The sequence below is a fragment of the Vipera berus genome, assembly GCF_964194415.1.
Source record: "Vipera berus genome assembly, chromosome: 1".
Lineage (NCBI taxonomy): Eukaryota > Metazoa > Chordata > Lepidosauria > Squamata > Viperidae > Vipera > Vipera berus.
The window spans coordinates 188,320,995-188,341,975 of NC_138202.1; the positions used below are offsets into that span (position 1 = coordinate 188,320,995).

At 39.8% G+C, this 20,981-nt stretch overlaps 1 protein-coding gene across 1 annotated transcript in view; it reads left to right on the forward strand.

Moving 5' to 3' along the window:
- LOC308676256 (arf-GAP with GTPase, ANK repeat and PH domain-containing protein 1-like) overlaps positions 1–20,981 on the forward strand; it is a gene marked incomplete at its 3' end in the record, with an annotated part of 320,681 nt that overhangs the window by 172,741 nt on the left and 126,959 nt on the right. The window contains exons 2-4 of the mRNA XM_081342070.1: positions 3,423–3,577; positions 6,751–6,841; positions 9,174–9,396. Of these exons, the coding sequence (XP_081198196.1) occupies positions 3,423–3,577; positions 6,751–6,841; positions 9,174–9,396 (469 nt within the window). The remainder of the gene's footprint in view (positions 1–3,422; positions 3,578–6,750; positions 6,842–9,173; positions 9,397–20,981) is intronic.

Consider the following 20,981-nt stretch of genomic DNA (forward strand, 5'->3'; position numbering starts at 1 on the left):
CTCTGGGATTGCAGTGGCTATTAGACGAGAGAGGTTTTCCCTTTGGAAATCTCAAGGCTCCCGTTTTCCAGTTCATCCATGGGTTCCATTTTTTTTAACCATACACATACACATCCTAGGACTAGAATAGAATAGAATAGAATAGAATAGAATAGAATAGAATAGAATAGAATAGAATAGAATAGAATAGAATAGAATAGAATAGAATAGAATAGAATAGAATAGAATAGAATACAATAGAATAGAATAGAATAGAATAGAATAGAATAGAATAGAATAGAATAGAATAGAATAGAATAGAATAGGGCTTTTCAACCAGTGGTACGCGTACTACTGGTGGTACGCGAGCACCGGGCTGGCAGTATGTGGTGTTGCCTTCCTCTCCCCCCCCCCGCATTGCGCCCATGCACTGGCCTTGCTGCATCAACCCGCTGGGAGCTCTCTGTGGACTGGAGCCCATCAGCGGAGGTCGAGGCCGGCCGTATGCGCCGATCAGCTGGCAACTCCATAAAGCCGGCCCCAACCTCCACCGATAGGCTCCAGTCCACAGAGAGCTCCCGGCGGGTGGATGGTTTCCCGGCAACAGCCCCGGCCATTGAGGAGGCTGGGAGGGAGGTAGTGGCCTGGTGCTGAGGCTGCCAGGGCTCAAGTGCTGGGATCAGTGCCGCTTTGCAGCTGATCGTTGCTTCTTCGGGGTTGCCAGGGCTTAAGTGCCAGTCCAACTGACTGGTTTGAATTGAACCAATCCATAGATGTTAATTTGTTGTGGGAAACCAGCAATAAGGCACCATTCTCAAGGCTGTCAGTTTTCTCTGTGGCTTCCTCCCAGCTGACTGGAGATAAGGCAGATGACTGGAGGCACATTCCTTTCACACCCCAAGTAAGATGCTTCAAAGAGAATAGAACAAACCAAAGGAAATACATTGTAGAAGACCCATAGGTCACCCCCCCTTCTAAGCCCAATGGTCCCCCCACAAAAGAATGTCAAAACCCAAAAACAAAAGGCAAAGGAAAGGAATATATTGAGGGTCTCACACACCCATTATAAAATAAAACAGATTCTCATCTCTAGACTGTATAAAGGGAAATTACAGTATCTAATTCAGTGGAAAGGCTATCCTTTATCAGAAGCTATGTAGATAAAGAGCAAATATGTAAAGGGAGATAAATTCCATGATAAACATCCCCAAAAATCTAGAGTGCCTCCGAGTGATAGAGCAGGAGATTAGTAAGACATTAATGTGTACCTATGCTTATTATCTTCCAGGTATTTCTTTCTTTCTGGCTGAAGCCATTTTCAGTCATTCTCAGTTGCCACACAGACTGGGGAGGGGAAAAAAAGAAAATTAAAGTATTGCCAGACATAACACAGGTGTTGGAAGACAGAAAGGAGGGGTGACAAAAAGCCCACCAACTGCCTTTATTGAGTAGCGTGATCTGTGACATTTGAGGGGGAAGGGAAATGTTACATTTTATTACATTGAATCCATGAAAATATTTTGGAGTTGGTTTCACTTTTGATCATGCTGATATTATGTAACCAATAAACATGTTCTTTGAGGAAACTTCAAGCCTTGGAGTTCTGATTTGTTTGGGTTCATTAGTCGGAACCTTGACAGCCACTTTATAAAGCCTTGGTAAGACCACACTTGGAATACTGCATCCAATTTTGATCACCACAATATAAGAAAGCTATTGAGACTCAGGAGAGAGTGCAGAAAAGGGCAACAAAAATGATTAGGGGACTGAAGGCTAAAACATATGAAGAATGTTTGCAGAAATTGGGTATGTCTAGTGAAAAGAACTAGGGTTGACATGATTTCAGTGTTCCAATATTTGAGGGGCTACCACAAAGAAGATGCGGTCAACCAATTTTCTAAAGCACCAGAAGGCAGGACAAGAAGCAATGGGCTCTGTTATTCTGTTATATTTATCCTTGATAACTTGCAGGCAATACAAGGGAGCCATGGTTTAAGTATAAGGGGATATACCTGGTGCCATTTTATATTTGGTTTGAAGAAATAATTTTACTTATGGTCAGTATTAATTTTTTATTAAATAGTTATTTCCATTCATTTAGTGGTTCATTAATTTTGAGTAAGTAATTCTCTTTGTTCAGAAGCAGTATGTCAACGCTGCAAACATTGGATGTTTTTGCTTTGACAATATACAATATAAAGAGGCAGCCTTTTCCTTTAAATTGTTTTGCTCTTAGAATTAGATGAAGCTGAGGGGAGGAGGAAGAATGTTTCCCCTGTTGTTTTTAATAAGATAAGAAATGGCGTGTGGAAGAGAAGCTTTGCCCTTCAAACTGATTGGAGAATGTGATTTATGACTGCTAGTTGGAGGAGGGAATTGTGCCAGATATTAGTTGCTGTAGGGAGGGGAATTCAGATCTTGGCATTCCACCATGCTGTGCCGATGCTTTGTTTTCATGATTAAAGACTCTTTAGGATAAACAATGCCTGAAAGTTCTTTGAAGTGTTTCGTTAGTCAAACCATGACACAGTGTTTTTGAGTTGTAAAATGTGGTTATGTGTATCCCCTAAATGGTTTTGCCTGCTCCATTATTGTTGTTCTTGTCTGCTTGGGTTCCCTTTTAGCTCGCTTTGTAGGCAAGGTACTTGTTCAAGATGGATCCTTATCCAATGGGCAAAGTTGATCAGCTGCCACATTCTGCTTGCAATTTCACCCACTGAAACACACTAAAGTACCTTTCAACCATTACCGTGAAATGTAATTCAATTAATGGGGAATGAGTTTACAGTTTCTTTTTATTTGAGAATATGCCGTTCTTATTGCATTTTATAAAATAGGTTATTAGAATACTTTGATAGTTACATGTATCTGACAGAATAGACATTCAGAATTCTTTAACAACACTCCCTTTTATTTAGAATAAATAAAGATTGCAATATACTAAATGTGCAAAAAATATACTGACAGTTATGAAGGAAATCTGAATTCTGCAGTGTTATTTCTTTGAATTATAATTACAGTTTTTATCTCTGTCTTAATATTTTAAATCAAAAGCAGCATAGAAAAATTGGAAGGTGTAAAAATCTTTGCACTCCTTTCTAAAAATTAATAATCAGTAGTTGATGTAATCTATATTCTTTTTCTTAAAGAAAAAGGTTATGCAGATGGAAGCAGAGACATACTATAGAAGACAGCAAAACATCAGGCTTAAAGAGATTTTCCACCAATTACTTTTCTATTCCTAATCATATCTTTCAAAGATTACTGTTTATTGTTAAAAAAACTGGAGAAAGAGTTGTGGCAGATAAGTTACTTGATCTGCTGTATTTGTTATCTGCACAGTTGCTAATTATGAAATAATAGATTATTTAAACCTTTAATCTGAGAATTCAATCAAATCAATCTTCTCCCTTCTTCTTACTTATTTCTCAATTCTTTTTCAGAGCAAGAAGAAAATTTTGAATTTATCATTGTGTCCCTTACTGGCCAGACATGGCATTTTGAAGCTACAACATATGAAGAAAGAGATGCTTGGGTCCAAGCAATAGAGAGTCAGATTCTGGCCAGCCTACAATCATGTGAAAGCAGCAAAAATAAGGTTAGAATGCTGACATATGCACAAGATCCATATTTCAGCACATACATGCTTAAGAATTATTTTCATCGTCATCATCATCATCACCCATTTTGAATGAAAGCTTCTCATTAAAATTGTACCTTTTTTCTAGTAATGCCTTTGGGTTTCAATAGATAACTGACAAAATATTTATCAAATTGGCTGAGAACTGGTCTATGAAACAATAGTCATATCACATTCTTTTGAAAGCAATACTTTACGTATAAGTTACTTATAGGTATTTGACTTAATTTATTCAGTTTTTCCCAATGGAACATAATAAGCCTTTCAAATGGAACTTAATAAGCCTTTCAATCACGGCCTGGAGTTATGGCTTCCAAGTTGGGCTGGGCTCGCTTATCACCTATATGGAGTCGGACTCTTGCATGCTGTTTCCCTTGTCCTCCAAAGACTCAGTAGGACCCGGGGTGAAGAGTCGCTGTGAGAGGGTGGCTCAGTTTCTTTTCCATCTACAACCTCTCCGGATGTGAGAGATCCGTGAGGGTATGTTTTTTCCCCTGGATGGGGTTTCCATCTGCCTCCCAGATCAGCCTCGAGGTCGGGGTGAGAGAACAACTGCTGACTGGTACTGGGGTACCCAGCGCAAGTGAGAGTGGTGCTGGACTGGCGATTTTGGACTCATACACTCCTTCTGATTTGATATCATCTTTATTCAACATCTGACTGCCATTTCCCAAACTCACACGGCCATTTATGGCATTCTTACATTATTCAGGCACGGACTTATACGCCCTCAGGGGTGCTCCCCCCTCCTGGGTGCGACCCGCCTTCTTTTCTACCTCTCCTCTTGATGACGGGCCCAATTGTTGGGACCCTGAGAGATGGCTAGGTAGGGATTGGGGTCTCCGGTTTATTGTTAGGAAGAGACCCCTGATCTGTTTTTTAGCTAAATCTTTTAAGGGGTTAAGGGGGAGGGTTGGATTGCGGTTTGGGTTAGAATCTGGGGGGCTTCCACCAACCGAGTTTCAGTCCAGGCTTGTGACAGGTCGCAGTGAGACCGGGCTTGGGTTGGGCACCTCCGGGTCTCTGGAAGGAGGGGTGGGGTTGCGGATCCCCACGATGATCGGGAATGGCAACAGGTGGTTGTACCGGGGCCGCATCAACATTCGGGAGCACGCTCCTGCTATCTTGAAGAGGTGGCACGCTCCGACCCCCCGGATTTACCCCGTATTCCTGGGAGCGGGGATGAGCAGGCCCCTGAGCTCAGGCTGGTGTACCTTAATGCCAAATCGGTAGTTAATAAGGCTCCCCTTATCCGAGAGCTGGTTGAGAAGGAGCATGGCGATCTGGCTTGCATTACTGAGACCTGGTTGGGCCCAGAGGGAGGTGTCCCTCTGACTGAACTTTGCCCACCAGGTTTCCGTGTGCTTCACCAGCCGCATGCGGCTCCGGAGCCACATGTTGCAGACCTGTGGTTTAAGGCTATTTGATTTAATTTAATTTTATTTTTTATATGTTATGTGTTGTTTATAGTGTTTTTATTGCCCTGTATACCACCCCGAGTCCCTTCGGAGAGGGGCGGTATATAAATCCAAATAAATAAATAAATAAATAAATAAATAAATAAATAAATAAATAAATAAATAAATAAATAAATAAATAAATAAATAAATAAATAAATTCAGCTAGGCCTGGGTATATGTCTTTGGAATTTATATTAAATAAAATATACTTTGTTAACTTTGTTAAGACTCAATACATTAAGAGCCATGGTGGCACAGTGCATAGAATGCAGTATTGCAGACTAAATCTGCCCACAGCCAGGAGTTTGATCCTGACAGGCTCAAAGTTGACACAGCTTTCCATCTTTCTGAGGTCAGTAAAATGAAGACCCAGGTTGTTGGGGAAAATATGCTAATACTATAAATTGCTTAGAGAGTGCTGTAAAGTATATGGAGCAGTATAAAAATCTAATGTTATTCCTTGTAAGTAATTTAAAACAACTTAGAAAGTTTATGATTTTAAACAAAATAAGTTAAATTGTATTTGCAGGAACAGTAATTATAATAGTAATATGGTCATAAAAATAGCATGAATATTTAACAACAATTTAACATTTGTTAAAAAAGGGAAGATGGGACAGATGGGGGAAAATCAATCTACCATATTATACCTAGTTACATAAATTATTATATGATTCTCCTGAAATCCATCACCGGGAGTTCCTATAGTAAGTCTTAGGATTCACCTAATATAGAGACTGAAAGTCCCTCTTCATAGAAACTATATGTCCAAATCAAAGTAGACGTTATTAGCAGACCAGAGTCTAGGAGCTTTTTAAGCAAGCCATTGAATCAATTCCGATATTTGTTTGAAACTGCATGATTTTTTCCAGATTTTTCTGCAAATAAAAGTGGAACTTTGAAAAATTGTTTTAATTTTTCAGAATTTCTGTATGAGAATGGATTGTTCTCTGTTCAGTGTATCTATTAATAATATCCTTCAGTGTTGAACTTGCTTTACCTCTGATAACTCCAGCTGGATTCTGAACATCCTATTCTCTATATGCCCCTTTACAGTTTGAAAAAAGCTTGAGCTCTCAGTAACGTGGTGAAAATTGTAAGCTGTTTAGATCCTGAATTGAAATATTTAAAGAAGCTAAGGGATCAACTCTCTGAGAAGCTACTGTAACTAAAATTCATCTTGGCCAACTCACCAGAGCCAACTCACCAAGGCCAACTTGCCGCAGCCAATTATCCATGGGACAACTCGCCATGACCAACTCGCTGTGGGACAAGAGTTACACTAATATCAAAGAAATGGTGGAATAAAATAATTAAAGAAAAGATGCAAAAGGAGAGACAGAATGAAATGTGAATGACAGAAATTAAAATATTTTTTATTTATTTTAAATAATTAAATTGAATTATTAAATTGTCCTGCTGCAAGTTATCTCATGGCAAATTGGCCATGGCGGGTTGTCTTGTAGCGAGTTGGCCATAGTGAGTTGGCTACAGCAAGTTGGGCACAGTGAGTTGGCTGTGGCAAGTTGTCCATTCAGCTAACTAAAGGCATCAAATGTTGTGATCATTCCACCTCTGTTTGAACTCTTTATCACCAGCAGACAAAGGTGTTGTGCCTGCATTTTCATTAGGTCTTATCTGTTGTTTGTATATTTCTTTAAATATGTACAGTCCCGACTATCAAGTCAGAATGAGATCATGGCTCTTCAGTCAATAAGAAACGTCAGAGGCAATTCTCACTGTGTAGATTGTGAAATACAAAGTAAGTACAACCATTTCTATATAGGAAATGTCATCCTGAGCTTCTTAAAGCTTATGGTCTTTTTTGCATCATAGCTATCTGTGTTGCTCTCTTGCTCTCTTGCTATTGTGTTCCATTTTCCTTTTTTTGTTTGTGTTCATTAAAAATCTTAATGATAGTGATTTGGAACACTGTTGTCTTTTTCTGTGTCATTGCTATTATCCTCTAGGAAGAGCAAAAATATTGGTAACTCTTAAATAATTTGTTATTTTTCTTAGCTAAGAAGAGAATCCTAACCATGCTAGCCTCAAGTATTACTTGACTCAGATGTATGCTGTAGTAACAATAAAATACTGAGTGAAGTGCTCAGTATCAGTCTCTTAAATATATTTGCACTTCAAGGTTGAAAAAAAAGCATAAAGGATTGGTTCCAAATATTTCTTCCTGCTCAGGAAGCTTTTTTCCCCCCAGGGAAGATAGGTAACTGCAAGGGGTGAAGATGAACATTTTCAGACATTGCCTGTTTTGCAATAGCATTTTGCCAAATCCAAAGGATTCTGTGAGTAAAAAAAAGAAACCTACGTGCAGAAGTTTCTGGATCAAACTCATTATGAGCAAAACAGTTTTCTTTTTCTTTTGTTTTTTATTTACTTTTATTTATTTATAAATATTGACATTTTGCTGTTTAAATCAAATCTACTTTCTGGGCTGTTTAGTTTTTATGTGTAATGGCTAGCTCTTAAGAGTTGCTAAAGAAAAGTGAAACCTTTTCACGTGTTGATCTCTAAGTATACACTTATCTGCTTCAGCACAATTCAAACTGTTCACATCTGACTCCCCCCCCTCCCTAGTTAGAACGGGATTATGAAAATAGAGAAGTAATTTTAAAAGAGCAGTATATCCTAGTTATTTGAGAAATACTGTAGCCTACATTTATTGTTCATTAAATTTAACTTTATAAATTTAAAAAGATATGCAGTCATTTTTTGCATTTAGTTCATGTGTTATCTCATAAATAACAACATATCAGATTGGACCTGGTTTGTTCATTGTTTATTTGAGTGGGATTTACAATTATCCCCCCCCAAATCCACTCATTTGCCTTAATGTGCACATTTAAAGCTTTCACGAGGCAGGAAAATATCCAGTTTCATAATCTTGAACTGTATTAAATTAAATTAACTTATACTTAACTTAAATTAAAAAGATATACACCCATGATAAATATGTTAAGACTGTGATCTGTTAACTAAAGTGGGATTATAATTATTAGACAGCAGTGCTAATCTTAACATGCTCAGATAATCAGTTTAGAGTATTTTTTGCACAATAATTGTTCTTTTTTGTACAGAAAACATCCAAAGCATGCTTTAATATTTTATCATTGTATTCTGCATTTACACAATCTAAATTGCTTTGCCAAAAACATTAAATCACAACACTAACTAAATCAGATAGTTTGTGCAGCATGTTATGTCACCCTCCCTCCCCTTCAAACTACACTTAACCAAAGCTGTTATTAAATCAAGCTTAACATGACTGAACACAACCACTTTAAACTGATTAAGCATAGTTCACAAATGAATATGAAAGAATGAATACACAAAATGATGGGTATTAGAAATATAGCTTGTAATATGTTTGATTCAATTAAGTTAGATTTTTTTTCTCCTTTATAAGTTTAACCAATATTGCTCTCCTCTCTGTTTGCCATTTTTTATCTTTAGTTTTCTAGCCATCCTGTAAGGGGCATGATGGCCTAGTGGTTAAGATGCTGGGCTTGTCAACTGTAAGGTTAACAGTTTGAGAGCCAAGCACCACGTGAAGGGTTGAGCTCCCATTTCTGCCCCAGCTCCTGCCAAACTAGCATTTTGAAAGCATGCAAATGCAAGTAGATAAAACAGTGTTCCATGTGCCTAAGCATATAGTCATGCTGGCCACATGACCACGGAAGCATCTTAGGACAATGCTGGTTCCCTCGATTAGGTATCGGAGATGAGCACTGCTCCAGAGAGTCCAATATGGCTGGACAGGGAAAACCTTTATCCTTACCTTCTAGGTATCCTATTTTGCTGTCATTTTCTCTTCAGAACAACAAAAAAGATATATATATATATATATATTCATGTCAGAGCATTCTCCTTTTCATTCTGTCACTCAGAGTACATAAGAAGAATAGGATAATAAGTATTATGTCTTTTGGGCCTTAAATCCTTTAATCCTGTTTCATTTATTCTTTATTACATTGTATATTGTAAACAAAAAAGTAGTTATGCTACTTCCATGAAGAGGAGATAAGAGTTAGCCCAGATTATTAGTAGAAAAATGTTTATTTTGTTTTCTTTATCAATAGATCCTGACTGGGCAAGTTTAAATTTGGGAGCACTCATTTGTATTGAATGCTCAGGGATACACCGAAACCTTGGTACACATTTATCACGTGTCCGTTCACTTGACTTGGATGATTGGCCTGTTGAACTCATCAAAGTAATGTCCTCCATTGGAAATGAATTAGCAAACAGTGTATGGGAAGAAAAAACCCAAGGCCGTGCAAAACCTGTTCCAAACTCCACAAGGTAGGGTCCTTTTGTAAAGACATTTTCAACATCTAATTTCAAAAAGCAATATATGATCTTAGAAAAGTTCATCTTTTGGAACTATCTGAACAGCAAGTTCTATAGATATTTCAGGAATGAATTTTGTATCTAAACCTAGAGTAACCTCTTGCTCCGCTTAAAACTTCTTGGTCACATTGAGTTTTACTTCCTGCTAAGACTTGGTAGTTTACAGTAATGCATTGTATTTTTGTATTTTGCACAAAAAATTCATGGTACAAACTAAAAATATATAACCACAAAATTATAAAACTTAATTATAATTACATGAGTCCAATATCTAAAGGAAATGAAAAAATTACTATGTCAGAGCTATACTAAGTGATTACTAAATAATATGATTATTTATATTTACTAAATAATATGAATGATTTCTACATAAAATACATAAATGAACCCTTAATGCTAAATGATTACTGTCAGAACATACAAAGATGTTTGACATTAATGTATAATTTATAAAACTGTCCCATTTTGCTAAATCAGTGATCCATAGTTTAAATTTTAAAAGCTACCAATATATATATATAAGATGTGTGTGCTAGTATGCAGTAGTTGATTCCTTGCTGCTTCACTTTTTTTAACATAATATTTTATTGATTTTATTTTACAATTGGATATTTAAAAAGCAGTGTGATGACTGGGTAAATCAATAGTTCAATAGTGTACATAAATCTTTAGTATAAATCTCATGTATAACATCAAATATTTCCTCTCTTATTTCATTAATATCTGTTATCTCATATTCGGCTAGTACAATTCTTATTGTTATCAACTAAATAAAAACACTTTGCTACGGTTATCAATAATTTTTTATTATTTTATTTATTTTATTTTTATTACATTTATATCCCGCCCTTCTCCAAAGACTCAGGGCGGCTTACAAGCTTAGCAGTTATTTTTTAGCTTATACATATCTTAATTGCGTTTGCACTTAATCCTTGTATATAATCAATGTCCTATTATTGCTTTTTTTCAGGCTTTAATTTCCCATCAATATTCAAAGTAACACTATTATTTATGATTTCCAAGTTATTTTATGTTTAGGTGACCAAACGTTCTCAACTTCTCTCTTTTTCCCTTTTCATACCAAAGTCTAATATTCTGGTTACACATCTTATCTATTTGTTTATAATATTGCTCTGTGTTCAACCATCTAACTGATAATACAGTATCCCCTCTAATAAATCAAAACCATTATAGGTGTTGTCTGGGTTAACCAATAATTCAGTAATATACCTAAATTTTTAGTTTAAGTCTAATATTAGAACATTAAATATTTCCTGTCTCTTTCCAGTAATATTTATTATGTCATATTGGGCAAACATAATGCTTATTTTCAACTAAGTGGAAACAACTTCGTTACATTTATCAATAATTTTTAGCCTATACATATCTTAATTACATTTGCAGACTTAATATCATTCTATAAACAATGTCCTGTTATTGCTTTCCCCCCCAAACTTTAATTTCCCATCAATATTCAAGAAAAAACTATTATTTATAATTTCCAAGTATTTTATGTTTAGGTGCCAAAAGCTTCAATAACAATAATAATAACAACAATAACAATAATGATGATGATGATGATGATGATGATGATGATGATGATGATGATGATAATGATGTTGGAAGAGACCTTGGAGGTCATCTAGTCCAACCCCTGTTCAGGCAGGAAACCCTGTACCATTTCAGACAAATGGCTGTCCAGTCTCTTCTTGGGGATGTCTAGTTTAATGAAGAAAAGGGTGAGGGGTGACATGATAGCAGTGTTCCAATATCTCAGGGGCTGCCACAAAGAAGAGGGAGTCAAGCTATTCTCCAAAGCACCTGAAGGCAGGACAAGAAGCAATGGATGGAAACTAGTCAAGGAGAGAAGCAACCTAGAACTAAGGAGAAACTTCTTGACAGTTAGAACAATTAACCAGTGGAACAACCTGCCTCCAGAAGCGGTGAATGCTCCAACACTGGTTACATATCTTATCTATTTAGTTATAATGTTACTCTATTTTCTAAAAGTTATCTATTTTCCAACATATTCAACCACCTAATTGGTAATATAATACCCCCTCTATTAAGTCAAAGCCATTATTTTCTTCATCCTTACTCTGGCTTTCTTCCTTTGCCAGCTAACCTTCCATGTCAATGCCTTTGAATCATCAAATAATTCTCCCTCTATTTTTATGTATATTATTTGGAATAAGAAAGACCATTTGGTTGAAGTTTTTTTGGAAGAACAAGCCCATTGTTGTTGTTAGCTGCGAAGTCATGTCTGACCCATCGCAACCCTATGGACAACGTTCCTCCAGGCCTTCCTGTCCTCTACCATCTTCTGGAGTCCATTTAAGCTCATGCCTACTGTTTCAGTGTCTCCATCCAGCCACCTCATTCTCTGTCATCCCCTTCTTCTCCTGCCCTCAATCTTTCCCAGCATCAGGCTCTTCTCCAGTGAGTCCTTCCTTCTCATTAGGTGGCCAAAGTATTTGAGTTTTAACTTCAGGATCTAGCCTTCCAAAGAGCAGTCAGGGTTGATCTCCTCTAGGACTGACCGATTTGATCGCCTTGCAGTCCAAGGGACTTGCAGCAGTCTTCTCCAGCACCATAGTTCAAAGGCCTCTTCTTTGCCGCTCAGCCTTTTTTATGGTCCAACTTTCACTGCCATACATTGCAACTGGGAAGACCATAGCCTTGACTATACGCACTTTTGTTGACAGGGTGATGTCTCTGCTTTTTAGTGTGCTGTATAGATTTGTCATGGCTTTCCTCCCGAGGAGCAAGCGTCTTTTAATTTTTTGGCTACAGTCCCCATCTGCGGTGATCTTGGAGCCCAGGAAAATAAAATCTGCCACTACCTCCATTTCCTTTCCATCTATTTGCTAGGAATTGAGAGGGCCGGATGCCATGATCTTCGTTTTCTTAATGTTAAGTTTCAACCCAACTTTTGCACTCTCCTTCTTCACCTGCAACAAGAGGCTCTTTAGTTCTTCTTCACTTTCTGCCATTAGAGTGGTATCATCTGCATATCTTAGGTTGTTGATATTTCTTCCGGCAATCTTAATTCCAGCTTTTTATTCCTCTAACCCTGCCTTTCTCATGATGTGCTCTGCATATAAGTTAAATAGGCAGGGCGACAGTATACAACCTTGCCGGACTCCTTTCCCAATTTTGAACCAATCAGTGGTTCCATGTCCAGTTCTCACTGTTGCTTCTTGGCCCGCATATAGGTTTTTTAAGAGACAAATAAGATGGTCTGGTATGCCCATCTCTTTAAGAACTTGCCACAGTTTGTTATGATCCACACAATCAAAGGCTTTAGCATAGTCAATGAAGCAGAAGTAGATGTTTTTCTGGAACTCTCTAGCTTTCTCCATGATCCAGCGTATGTTGGCAATCTGATCTCTAGTTCCTCTGCCTCTTCGAAATCCTGCCTGGTAGTTCTCGATTCACATACTGCTGGAGTCTAGCTTGTAGGATTTTAAGCATAACTTTACTAGCATGAGATATGAGTGCAATGGTGCGGTAGTTTGAACATTCTTTGGCACTGCCTTTCTTTGGAATTGGAATGTAAACTGATCTTTTCCAATCCTGTGGCCACTGTTGAGTTTTCCAAATTTGCTGGCAAATTGAGTGTAGCACTTTTACTGCATCGTCTTTTAAGATTTTGAATAGCTCAGCTGGAATACTGTCACCTCCACTAGTTTTGTTGTTGCTCAGCTTTTCTAGAGCCCATTTTACTTCACATTCTAGGATGTCTGGTGACCACCTCATTGTGATTATCAAGGACATTAAGCTCATTCTTGTAGAGGTAATTTTTCCACCTCTTCTTAATCTCTTCTGCCTCTGTTAGGTCCCTGCCATTTTGGTCCTTTATCATGCCCATTTTTGCATGAAACGTTCCCTTCATCTCTCCAATTTTCTTGAAGAGATCTCTGGTCCTCTCTATTCTATTGTTTTCTTCTATTTCTTTGCACTGTTCATTGAAGAAGGCATTCTTATCTCTTCTAGCTATTCTCTGGAATTCTGCATTCAGTTGGGCGTATCTTTCTTTGTCTCCCTTGCCTTTCGCTTCCCTCCTTTCCTCAGCTATTTGCAAAGCTTCCTCAGACAGCCATTTTGCTTTCTTGCATTTCTTTTTCTTTGGGATGGTTTTGGTTGCTACCTGTTCTACAATGTTGTGAACCTCTGTCCATAGTTCTTCAGGCACTCTGTCTATCAGATCTAATTCCTTAAATCTATTTGTCACCTCTACTGTATATTCAACAGGGATATGATTTAATTCATACTTGAGTGGCCTAGTGCTTTTCCCTACTTTCTTCAGTTTAAGCCTAAACTTTGCAATGAGAAGCTCATGGTCTGAGCCACAGTTAGCTGCTGGTCTTGTTTTTACTGACTGTATAGAGCTTCTCCATCTTTGGCTGCAGAGCACATAGTCAATCTAATTTCTGTGTTGACCGTCTGGTGATGTCCATGTGTAGAGCCGTCTCTTGGGTTGTTGGAAAAGAATGTTTGCTATGACCATCGCATTCTCTTGACAAAATTCTGTCAGCTTGTGCCCTGCTTCATTTTGTACTCCAACGCCAAATTTGCCTGTTATTCTGTTTATCTTTTGGCTTCCTACTTTAGCATTCCAATCCCCCATGATGATAAGAACATCATTTTTTGGTGTTAGTTCTATAAGGTGCTGTAGGGCTTCATAGAACTGGTTAATTTCATCCTCTTCAGCACTGGTGATTGGGGCATAGACTTGGACTACTGTGATATTGAATGGTTTATTTATTTATTTATTTGATTTGTATACCGCCCTTCTCCCTAAGGACTCAGGGCGGTGAACAGTGACATAAATGTCAAAATGCACAAATACAGAAAATTGAAAATAAATTAAGCCCTACTGCCCAAATGTAGAAGATAAGTTAAAACCACAATTAAAATTAAACCCGTCAGACCAGACCGGATTGCTTAAATAGATATGTTTTTAGATCACGTCGGAAGGAGCGAAGGTCGGAAGCCATCCAGAGCTCAACCGGTAAATGGTTCCATAGGTCAGGCGCACCTACAGAGAACGCTCTCCCCCTGGGAGCCACCAAGCGGCATTCTCCGAACGGTTTGCCTTGGATTCGAACTGAGATCATTCTATCATTTTGAGGATTGTATCCCAGTATTGCATTCCAATCCCCCATGATGATAAGAACATCATTTTTTGGTGTTAGTTCTATAAGGTGTTGTAGGGCTTCATAGAACTGGTCAATTTCATTTCAAGCCCATTAGTATTCATTAAATCACCTCCCTGTTACTCCAATTTCTCACAATTGTCCTGATAGCTTTATCTTCCATTCAATCTGTTCTTCTTCCTTTCCCTCAAATATATTCTGATTTCTTGATTTGTGAAAAGTCTTTTCCGTTTTCTGATTTTTTTCAGTTGGCTGGGTCCTCTGTCTTAGTGTTTAGTTGTTCCAATTTTCCCTTTGTTTTCTGCATTGTTAGTTCTTTGCTTGTAATCAAGATCTGGGTTTGTATATTTAAGCTACAACATTGTTCCTTTGGGTTGCTTCTTATTTTATCACAAGCTGAAGGAATAGTTTCATGTATTGATTTCAACATGAAAAGGATTTTTTCCTGATCTTCATCCATATTTTCTTGATAATATGTTAAGGTGAAGACTTTAGAATCAAACATTAAAAATAATTTTTAGTCTTTTCTAGCTGGGTATGGGACATCTATTTCACATTTTATAGGTGGTCTTTATAATAGAAATTGTTTATCAAGTAAGAGTTTATAATCCAAAGTGTTCCATCATCTCGTGTAATAATATATGCTTCTCATGCAGGGAAATAGGAAAGCAGTTCACCAAGTATAGCTGTGAGAGTCCATAAAAGTTTACATTCATAGTTTAAGCAGGCCAGCTTCCAAAACAGTACATCATCCCTGTCACACAGATAGGCCGCTCAGAAATCCCTTCTTTGCAGCTGGGTTTTTCAAAGGTAGTAGCTGTCAAGGCCAAACAAATTTTATCTGCAGTCTGGGCTTCAAGCCAGGTTACTTTTAGGCAATAACAAATTGTAATACCATAACTCACCACAAGATGTCACCAACGCCGTTTTATAGGTTTTTAAGTCCAAAACTTATATGGTGGTTTTTCAAGTCTTTTTTTTTAAAAAAGAAAAGTCTCCAATAAGAAAAAACAACACTTTTAGTCCCTAAGTTTCAAAAGAATATATATCCAATTAGGTTAAAATTAATCTTATGGTTGCTCTGTTTCCCCTCAGTAGTTAGTCATCGCTTTTATTTTATTTATTTTATTTTATTTTTATTACATTTATATCCCGCCCTTCTCCGAAGACTCAGGGCGGCTTACAAGCTTTAGCAGTAGCCTTCATTCTATGTATATGCCTGCTTGTTTGGGCTTTCACACACCCCCAAGCGGCATTATTACAAAGTCAGCTTATTGCCCCCAACAATCTGGGTCCTCATTTTACCTACCTCGGAAGGATGGAAGGCTGAGTCAACCTTGAGCCTGGTGGGACTCGAACCTGCACTAATTGCAGGCAGCTGGTATTACTTAAGGAGGCATTAGCCCTCTGCTCCACCAAGGCTCTTCTTAGAGGGTGGGGTAAAAATTCCCTTCCCTCTCTCCTTACAGGGGGAAAAATGCTTTGAGCAGCTTTTTCAGGAAACAAAACTTAGAATCTTAAAGAGACGATCAGGTCTCACCCAGTTTCATCCGCATTGCTTGGAAGTTGCTTGGTGGTGCTTTTGACTTTGGCTCTCAGCAGCTTTGTGACCAGCCATATTAATATGGCTGGTCCTTCCCCCGCCAGTTTGGAGGGCTTCCCCAGATCAAACGGAAGGGCCGCCACTCTCCTGTCATCAAATGGTGGTCCCCTTCTTGCTCATCGCCTCTATGGGGCGACTTTTGACCCTTTCCAGCAGAGCGAATTCAGGCGCGAAAGACAGAACCCCATCTTCCTGCATCTGTGGCACCGCAACGTCAGGCTGGAAGTCCACTGTTTCACTTTTTTGTATAAGTAATAAAATGACCCAGAATTAGGTTTTTCAATATAGTTTCCAATTAAAACCACTCAGGAAGTATGGTTAAGGGTTTTGGAACAAAACCCAAAATGATGAAACTTGCTTCAAGCATTGGATGAATTAAAGTAGTTAGTCCCAGTTCCTGCTTCGCATGTAATGTAAATGTTGTGCTTTGTATTTCCTATTCAAAGAAAAAAATTATTTCTCTCTCCTTCCTTCCACTGTTGCTCCTGCTATTGCTATTATGAAGATGGATCCAGTCTATTTTTTAAATTGGGATGATGTGAAGAAGGTTAAAGGATTTAATTCTATATGTCATGTCTCTTAACCCAGAGTTTCCCAACCTTTCCAGCTTTGTGGAGTGGTGGTGGGGGAGAGGGGATGGTTCTGTGTTTGCATGAATGGCAAGTACATGTGCCTGCCACTTGTGCAAATGGAATGCACACACACACACTTGCCTGCTGCTCACACAAGTGGGGATGTACACCCGCTTGTCCACGAATTCCATAGCCTGGTTCCAAATGGCTCAAGGCCAGTAGTGGGCTGCAGCATAGGGGTTAGGGACCTCTGCTTAACCCCTTAATGTCTTAAAATTGATGAATATTACAAACAGAACTAAGACAAAATCCCAAAAGTTCTTTTTCAAAAGGCAACTGGACTTTGCTTTTCCTTGAACTGAAGCAGCTTCTTGGATGAGAAACCAAATGTTTTCAAGGAAAAGCAAAGTCCAGTTGCCTTGTGAAAAAGCACCTTTGGGACAACCATGACCAGGATGACTGAAAATCTCCATAGACACCTAACACAAAGATGTTATAGAGCCTTTTTTCTGAAATGGGATTGGGGAATATACTTGTTTGTCCTGCTAGATATTAAGCTCAGATTATTCAGTAATACATTATCTAGACCCGTACCAATCGGGTTTCAGGCCCGGGTACAGCACGGAGACGGCATTGGTCGCGCTGGTGAATGATCTCTGGAGGGCTCAGGACAGGGGACATTCCTCTGTCCTAGTCCTATTAGACCTCTCAGCGGCTTTCGATACCATCGACTTGCTGCGGCGTCTCAGGGGATTGGGAGTGGGAGGCATGGTTTTGCAGTGGTTCTCCTCCTATCTCCTGGGACGTTCGCAGTCGGTGTTGGCAGGGGGGCAGAGGTCGACCTCAAGGTCTCTCGTTTGTGGAGTTCCTCAGGGGTCGGTCCTCTCGCCTCTCCTGTTCAACATCTATATGAAACCGCTGGGTGAGATCATTCGTGGCTTTGGAGTTGGGTATCATCAGTACGCTGATGATACCCAGCTTTTTATTTCGACCCCAAACCACCCCAGTGATGCCCTCAACGTGATGTCCCGTTGCCTGGAGGCGGTTCGGGTCTGGATGGGGAGGAACAGACTTCAACTCAACCCCGACAAGACTGAGTGGCTTTGCATACCTGCATCCCGGGTTATTTCGGATATTCCATCTCTCTCTATGGGGGGTGAATTATTACCCCCCGTAGATAGGGCTCGCAACTTGGGAGTCCTCCTAGATTCACGGCTCACTCTGGAAGATCACATAGTGGCTGTGACTAGGGGGGCTTTCGCCCAGGTTCGCCTGGTGCGCCAGTTGCGGCCCTATCTAAGCCGGGATGACTTATGCACGGTCACTCACGCGCTCGTGACCTCTTGTCTGGACTACTGCAACGCTCTCTACATGGGGCTGCCCTTGAGGACCACCCGGAGGCTCCAACTGGTACAGAATGCAGCTGCGAGAGTTGTGTTGGGAGTCTCCCGATACTCCCATGTTACACCTCTGCTCCGTGAGCTGCATTGGTTGCCAGTTGTCTTCCGGGTGAGATTCAAGGTACTAGTAATGGTGTTTAAGGTCCTACATGGCAGGGGTCCGGAGTACCTTAGGGAACACCTGCTGCCGGCATCAACTTCCCTTCGCCCTGTACGTTCCCACAGAGAGGGCCTCTTCAGGGTGCCACCGATCAGAGAATGTCGATTGGTGGCCCCCAGGGGGAGATCCTTCTCTGTGGGCGCCCCGGAGCTATGGAATCAGTTACCGGTTGAGCTCCGGATGGCGCCCGATCTTCGCTCCTTTCGTCGCGATCTAAAGACATTCTTATTCAAACAAGCCGGCCTGGCCTGATGGGGGAATGGTGGGGTTTTTTATTGTTGTTTTAATATTTGTATTTACTGTTTTTAGTGGGCATATATTTAATTCTTTTTTAACTTTTGTAACTTTGTATTTTTTATTCTTGCCCTGTTCACCGCCCTGAGTCCTTCGGGAGAAGGGCGGTATATAAATATTATTAAATAAATAAATAAATTTAATTCTACCCGCATGATATTTTCAGAAATCTTTTTAATAATTACCTTAAACAATGGTGTTTATGTCTCTGGCAAATTCTCAAATGCTTTGTTCCATTACTATGGGTTGAAGGATATCTGCAAGTGTAGGGCTGTAATAGGAATACAGGTGGGATTCAATAGTTCTCTATAGATAAATTAATATTAGCAACATATACTATATTAAAAACTTTCTAGCTTCATATTCATCAATTCATGAGAAGTCTATACAAAGGAGAGGAGGGGAGGGAATACCAAAATATGCTTTTCAATATAAACCTGCTCCTTTTTTACTTCATCAGGTTACATAACAGTAGATACAGTTACCCCTTCATGAATTACTGCCTTATCATGGTGAAGGGGCTTGCGTAATTCAATGAAGCTATGAGCTATGCCATGCAGGGCCACCCAAGACGGAAAGGTCATAGCAGAGTGTTCTGACAAAACGTGATCCACTGGAGAAGGAAATGGCAACCGACTCCAGTATCTTTGCCATGAAAACTCTATGGACAGTACCAAAAGGCAAAATGATGGAAGATGAGCCCCTCAGGTCGGAAGGCGTCCAATATGCGACTGGGGAAGAGCAGAGGGCTAGTACTAGTAGCGCCAGAAAGAATGAAGCGACTGGGCCAAAGCCAAAAGGATGCTCAGCTGTGGATGTGTCTGGTGGTGAAAGGAAAGTCTGATGCTGTAAAGATTCTTTCTCCATAGGAACCTGGAATGTAAGATCCATGAATCAAGGAAAACTGGACGTGGTCAAAGAAGAGATGACAAGGCTGAACATCAACATCTTAGGTATCAGCAAACTAAAATGGACAGGAATGGGTGAATTTAATTCAGATAAAATCAGGTATACTATTGCGGGCAAGAATCCCTCAGAAGAAATGGAGTAGCCTTCATAGTCAATAAAAGAGTAGGGAAAGCAATACTAGGATACAATCCTCAAAATGATAGAATGATTTTGGAAGAAGGAAGAAGAACAGATTGAATGGAAGATAAAGCTATCAGGACAATTGTGAGTAATTGGAGTAAAAGGGAGGTGATTTAATGAATACTAATGGGCTTGAAATGAAATTGACCAGTTCTATGAAGCCCTACAACACCTTATAGAACTAACACCAAAAAATGATGTTCTTATCATCATGGGGGATTGGAATGCAATACTGGGATACAATCCTCAAAATGATAGAATGATCTCAGTTCGAATCCAAAGCAAACCATTCAATATCACAGTAGTCCAAGTCTATGCCCCAATCACCAGTGCTGAAGAGGATGAAATTAACCAGTTCTATGAAGCCCTACAGCACCTTATAGAACTAACACCAAAAAATGATGTTCTTATCATCATGGGGGATTGGAATGCTAAAGTAGGAAGCCAAAAGATAAACAGAATAACAGGCAAATTTGGCGTTGGAGTACAAAATGAAGCAGGGCACAGGCTGATAGAATTTTGTCAAGAGAATGCGATGGTCATAGCAAACATTCTTTTCCAACAACCCAAGAGACGGCTCTACACATGGACATCACCAGACGGTCAACACAGAAATAACAGGTCACGGCGAAAAGAGCGAAGGTCGGGAGCCATCCAGAGCTCTACAGGCAGCTGACTCCAAAGGGCAGGTGCGGCCCTTTGGAGAATGCTCTCTCCCCCTGGGAGCCGCCAGCCGGCACTCCCTGACCAATGGCACCCTGAGGAGACCCTCTCTGTGGGAGCACACAGGACGAAGGGAAGTTGATGCCAGCAGCAGGTGTTCCCTTAAATAATCCGGACCCATGCCATTTAGGGCTTTATAGGTCATCACCAGCACCTTGAATCTCACCCAGAGGGCAACTGGGAGCCAATGCAGCTTGCGGAGAAGAGGTGTCACATGAGAGTATCGGAAGACCCCCATCACAACTCGCGCGGCCGCATTCTGCACCAGCTGAAGCCTCCGAATGGTCCTCAAGGGCAGCCCCACGTAGAGAGCATTGCAGTAGTCTATTCAAGAGGTCACTAGCGCATGAGTGACTGTATGTAGGGCATCTTGGTCCAGATAGGGCCGCAACTGGTGCACCAGGCGAACCTGGCCACAGCTCCTATATGATCTTCCAAACTGAGCTGTGAGTCAAGGAGGACACCCAAGTTACGAGCCCTATCTAGGTGTTGCCCCCCCAACACCTCACCCCCCCATAGTTAAAGATGGAATAGGCT